We start from the raw sequence: 6,000 nt of genomic DNA, 5'->3' as shown, positions 1-6,000 counted from the left end.
GCAGAAAGTCCAAGTCAGAAGGCCAACAGGAAGATGATTTCTACAGCTTCAACAACTAGTTTTTAAAAATGTCTGCAATAATGGGGGAAAGTGTGAGAGGGAGAGGAGATGGGGTAAATGGGAACCCCCTAAATTTTCAACGTAACTTCTATGTAATCATCTAAAACTTCATTAAAAATAAAGTGTGTCTGGGAGACTGTCCCCTCCCCCCCAAACTAAAAGTCTGCAAGAGTGTGTCCTTTTGAGAAATAAGTCAAACCAACAGAAGGTTAATAAAGGCTTTAATTTTACGCACACACAAAAAACTATGCATAATTTAAAAAGGAAACAAAAACAAGGAAAAACCTTAAAGGATACAGAGGAACAGTTCTGCTAAAACACAGATAAAGTGCCGCTCCATAGAAAACAACATAAAGAATCAGAATCAAAAGTCACTCAGAACACAAAAATCACCTCACGAATGTGGCCAAAGCTGCCAGCAAACCTGGTAGTGGCTCAATTAGACAAAATGTAGGAATCCCACTTGTTTTCCTCTCCATTAGCATAAATAAAGAACACAATAGGCCAGAGAGGTTGGGAGGGAAGGCAAAGACCAGAGGAAGGGTAACTGGGGCATCCCCCAAGGATGAGAGGTGTCACAACTACATGTGGCCACATTTTTCTTCAGTCAGGCCACTCTGTTCTCGAAACTGAACAGGTCAGTTGATTGTTCTGTTCTGGCTCTGACCTTTGACAAACCTGGTCCTCATCCAGACCCTCACGCTCCCTATACTTAGGCCAGTGGAGACACCTATGCTTTGAACCTCTGTACTTTTAAGAAAAGTCTAGTAATCAAAGCATGCCATAAGGGAGTCGATGATTTTGGTGAGACCCAGCAAAAATAATTCTGTCATAAAACTCTCATGGCCTAACAAACCATAGTTTTCCAATAAAATTAAAAAGATATATTTTCAGGTATTAATAAGACATATTGATAGAGCCAGAATTAGCATTTTGGAGTAATGCGTTAGAAAGAGGTTAGATGGCAAACATTTGTTGTTTTTGTACACACTTTCACCAAGTGTACAAAATCAGTATAAAGCAGGACTGGAGGAAAGGGACATAACTGTTTCACTGGGAGCCTTTCATGTGACTTGCAACTGGTGTTAGGTTGTTAGTGATTTTTCTAAACATCTCCCTGTATATACAAGATCCACATGTACTTGGAGATCAAATTCTATTTCCCTGATTTAAAACAAAAGACCACAGAAGGGGGTCAATTACATCAAATGGAAAAAAGAGGTTGGATAATTAAGATAATCCACTGTAGTCATTTCAGATGAGAAAAGGGGAAAAAGTATATTTTTCTTTGTTTTAATATAACCTCTTCCCAATAAATCTCAAAATGAGTTTACATACTGCCTTTTTGTCTGTATGCCCCCTTCCCTTACCCTCTCTAACCCCATAACGCTGAACTATATGTTTGAGACACTATCAAGAATCTCTCCAATTTAGGTGTCTCCAGATAATTTTCAGTATACAATTATACCTGTAGCTATATATGTGTAGAGGTATATTTATATAGTTACATAATGCTAACTGTAGTATGGAAGAGTAAGTAAATTCATGAATTATCTTGGTGAGGTTTTAATTCTTAAAGCTTAACTTTTAGAAGAATTTTACACTTGATCAAAGAGAGAAATAAATGTGTAACCTAGTAAGAATCACTGCATACTTCTTAAAATGTAAACACATTTACATTTGTTATTAAGTCATTTAAGAAGTTAGGGCTGAAATGAACAGACCTTGGCAAGTAAACAAATAGCTTTTGGAATCAAAATATACATAGAACAATTCATGGATTTGCTTCTTATTCTATCCTGCTGAGACAAAACCTATGAGTGTGCACACGCATTTAAGTATATCCCCGACAAAATAGAATCTATCTTCTCATAGTCATGTCTACTAAAGTGATAATAGCATCTGGCCACGTGCAACTTTCCAACTCCCCATAATATTAGGTGACAAAAATCAATAAGCTTGAATTCTATTTGGTTTATTTTTCTCTTCTAAAAAAATTAAGATCAAAAGGTTGTGTGCAGAACTAAGTGCTATCAAGGTCCAATTCAACGTCATACAAAGTAATGTCACCAGACATTTGGCATCTTCACTAAGGAAGGTTAGTTATTGTGCAGACTGCCTGGGACTCAAGCACTCCGTCCCTATCTGACTCATCCCCTCCTGGCCCCAATATGCCAACTGCCCCATCTCCCAATTCTGGCAAACTGATCACACTGTGCAAAAAATAATATATTATCTATTTATAATTTTCAAATATATACAGCCAGCTCAAAAAAATAACAAACTGTATCAACAGAGTCCAGCTGAAATCTTCATTTGCTGTCACAAACCCTTCACTGACCAAAATGACAATGTTTCTTTGTAGTGAAAGGAGTAATAGTTAAAGAAATGAAGGGAAAGGGGAACGCTGACAAGGCCACAACAATGAACAGATATCAAGTAAAATTCAAGTCCAAACTTGTAATTTGTACGTGCAGTGAGATAACTCGTATACCCCAGTAACCTATTTTTAACCAACAAGTCTAGCCCAAATCATGAAAACCAAATCAAATCAGGTTTCTGAGGCAAGTGTATTTCTAAATTGTACACATATGCAAGCTACGAGAGCAATTCAAATCTGGCTGCTTTATGAGGCAACTAAGCTTACAGCTTTATTTCAATTTTTCTTTAGGTCCCAATGCAGTTCTCAATTCAAATCATTTCCAATCATATTTAAGAGTGACACTCAAAGCTCCCAAATGCAAAAACAGTAAAATAATAAATACCTAAAGAATTTGATTACCACTTTGCTCATTTATGAGGAAACCAGTTATTTTCAAGCAAACAAAAAAACAAAAGGCTATCTGGTAGAAATAAAATAAAATTTAAAAAGCTAGTTTTTGAACAAATATATCCCCTCTGGTCTAAAGCATTCCTGCAAATCCTACCACAGTACCATTTTGGAACATTCACTACAGTAATGTGTGTGGGACAGAGGGAAGGACGTATGGCATTTATCAGTAGTTAAGCAAAAGTGCTGAGGCAATTTACAACCAAAAGATGCTACAGAATAGGTTACTGTGTCAGAACACATCCAAAACCAAGAGTGGGCACTGGAGCTCTCTTAAGGAACTCTTTTGGAAAAGATGTATCTTCTGTGACATTGGATTTTAAAATGTTTTCTCCCCTTGAAAAATGGATGTGGTTTTGTCCCTATGTCGGAACTGAAGAGTAACCATCCTGATTATAATAAAAGAAAAAAAAAGAAATGAAAATACTGAAGCTTCATTTTGCTATACTTAACTCTTGAGAGTCTAGTGATACCTGACAGAATTCTACCCTCAAACTCATTCAGAAGCTGCCTATAACCAAACTGGCTATGTTGGCTGCGTAACTAATGTTGCACTTTATGTTGTGCCCCCATTTAGCCTCAACTCAAAGCACCTAAAAAGTAAGATAAATATATTATGCACCGTTGTTATTTGTTAGCTTTTGGGATTACCTAAACCAATTGCATTTTAATTCCCATCCTGTTTTAAAGGCAAAGTCAGACAGCAAATGACTAAATGTTTATGCTTTTATAGCTCATGTACTTAATTTCACACTTGTGGTAGGGCTTTTCACTTTAGTGGTTCAGAGTTTTAGCTTAACACAAAAACACTTCTCCAGACGTCTTTCTGTTTGAGAGCTAGAGATGTTAGCATTCTTCCTTATCCTTAATTCTCCTGCTGCCCCTTCAAAGAACACCTACTGATGAGTCCCAATTGGGACAATATTATCCTCCTACATCTTAAAAGTTTTGGCTACAACCTATTAGGGTAATGCCTGTTCCATGGAAGAATGATACAGATGAAAAATAAAAGACTCTTCTTCACCACCATAATAATATAGATGATATACGATGAACACATTGTGTGAAGGAATCTCATTAAAGAAAATGCAGTGTACAATGAATACCAAATGTGGGACTATATAACACATTTCAAAGCACCAACAATCCATTTCTTGGGACTGTATGTAAACAGCAAAGGCATTAGCATTACAAATCCATGAAATAATAATAATAATAAAAAAAAGTCCCTCAAGTCAGTTGACAGAAAAACCCATCCCTTGCAAGGATGATAAACTGTCATTAGTCTAACATGGAGAGCTGACTTTCCAGTGAACTTTACCAATTGTAACCTTGAGTGAAACTACTCAAGGAAAAAAAAAGCTAAAAGCCAAATGATATGTGTATCTTCACACATTTCTCAGGTGAATGGACTCTTTGACACCTTCATTTCTTTTCCAAATTGCTGTGCTATTAATTTTGGGTTATTAATTTTCTTTAAGGCTCCATTCATTCCATGTTTGTGTGTGTCTGTGTGTGTGAGAGTCTAGGAGTATGTGCATTTATCTATTTACAATATGTATTCCTAAGACAATAGGAAGTTCCACTCTTATATAGGAGAAAAAGAGGATTTCAGCTACAGGTATGAGACCAAGGTTTCCACAAAAGAGCATGGAGCATTCTGCATAATTGCAACTTTCATCTTTTAGTTGGGCCCTGAGCTGTATGTTGCTCCCACATCAAGTAGAGGTCCAAATTTTCTCCCGGCAGAGGAAAGGTGAAGTGGGAGGCAGCAAAAGAGAATATGCAGTGCACACTGCCAACCCAGGAAGTTGTTCCTCACAAGGTCTGACGAGTGGTCTTCCCTACTTCCATGCTAAGTGCCTGAGAGCTCTTTTCTGTTTCCAGCAGCTCATCAAAGATTTCCCTTCAAATAAAACAAGCAAACAAAAAACAGAACAGGAAATTCAGTGAGCAAAGCCTATATAAAAAAGAGCAACAGAAAACAGATACTGATTGTCTGCATAATCCCACTTGGTGCCTAAATTTCATTAAAAAAGCAACTGCTGACTTGTTCAATCATTCTATTAACCCCCTGGCTTCTGATTTTTGAGAACAGTAGGAGGAACTGGCAATACCTAGCCAGGTTTAATAAAAATGCTATGTAGTTCCCTTCCACATAAATCAGATCTTCTTGCTTGATAGAAAAATGGAAGACCATATGGTTTATGAGAGGATGGCTCCTCTCATTAAAAAAAAAGGTCTTTACTTACCAGGTGCAATGGATGTGTCACGACAATGGGAGAGAGTGTTGCTGTGGGGGGAGTGGGGGTGGGGGCGGTGGGGTTGAATGGGACCTCATATTTTTTGAAGGTAATTTTTAAAAAGAAATAATTAAAAAAAAAAAAATGGTCTTAAGTTCCACACCTAGATGCTACGTGTAATAAGTAATTAATGCTGAGTTGAGAGAAAAAATATTCTGGACTTACAAGGAAATATCAAGAGACAAGCTGTAAGCAAAGATAATAAAAACTAAAAATTGTCAAGCAATCAAGCGATGGGAACAGTTCATCCTCAAAGGATGAATAAAGAGTTGGGGTGATTTTTAGCCTGTGGTTTCAGATCTGCTAAAGTTTCTTACTTGTGCATATAAAAGAAGATGTAACCACTCCGATCCCGATCACTCTGCACAGAAGCCTCTTGGATTTTAGATACCTCTAGGTCATTATAGGTAAACCACGTCTGCTTCTTAATGTCGTACACATCACTAATGTAATGACCTAAAACAAATGAAATCTTAAAATTGAATTTTTTTTTTTTAAACATACTCAATTTTTCTCAGGTATAGGACATTTCAGAAAGAGACAGAGACAGCACCCCATCCATCCTACCTTCAACAATGTTTCTAAAAATCATTCAAGATAGATACAGAGAATTAGGGGAGGAAAGATATTATAACTTTTTGGATAAATATGTTTTGTTCAGGAGAAAAACATATTTTGTTTAGGTCATTTATGAGTAAAGAATCAAAACAGTTTTACCTAGAAACAAAATTCACATTTAGAGTGATCAAAGAAGGGATTTCAAAGTTTTTCTTGATACATTCAACTTATAGCTCCCAGAGCTAGGCA

At 36.6% G+C, this 6,000-nt stretch overlaps 1 protein-coding gene across 3 annotated transcripts in view; it reads right to left on the bottom strand.

The window, feature by feature from the left end:
- Nucleotides 1–264: 264 nt before the first annotated feature.
- Nucleotides 265–6,000, bottom strand: part of USP37 (ubiquitin specific peptidase 37) — a 127,282-nt gene continuing 121,546 nt past the window's right edge. For all 3 annotated transcript variants that reach the window (XM_023592035.2, XM_071216127.1, XM_004469573.4), the window contains 2 exons: nucleotides 5,511–5,649; nucleotides 265–4,796 (listed from right to left, as the gene is read on the bottom strand). In XM_023592035.2, coding sequence (XP_023447803.1) covers nucleotides 4,709–4,796; nucleotides 5,511–5,649 — 227 coding nt within the window. In that variant the 3' untranslated portion in view covers nucleotides 265–4,708. The remainder of the gene's footprint in view (nucleotides 4,797–5,510; nucleotides 5,650–6,000) is intronic.

The sequence above is a fragment of the Dasypus novemcinctus genome, chromosome 7 (genome assembly GCF_030445035.2).
Source record: "Dasypus novemcinctus isolate mDasNov1 chromosome 7, mDasNov1.1.hap2, whole genome shotgun sequence".
NCBI lineage: Eukaryota > Metazoa > Chordata > Mammalia > Cingulata > Dasypodidae > Dasypus > Dasypus novemcinctus.
This window is presented reverse-complemented; position numbering and strand designations above follow the sequence as displayed.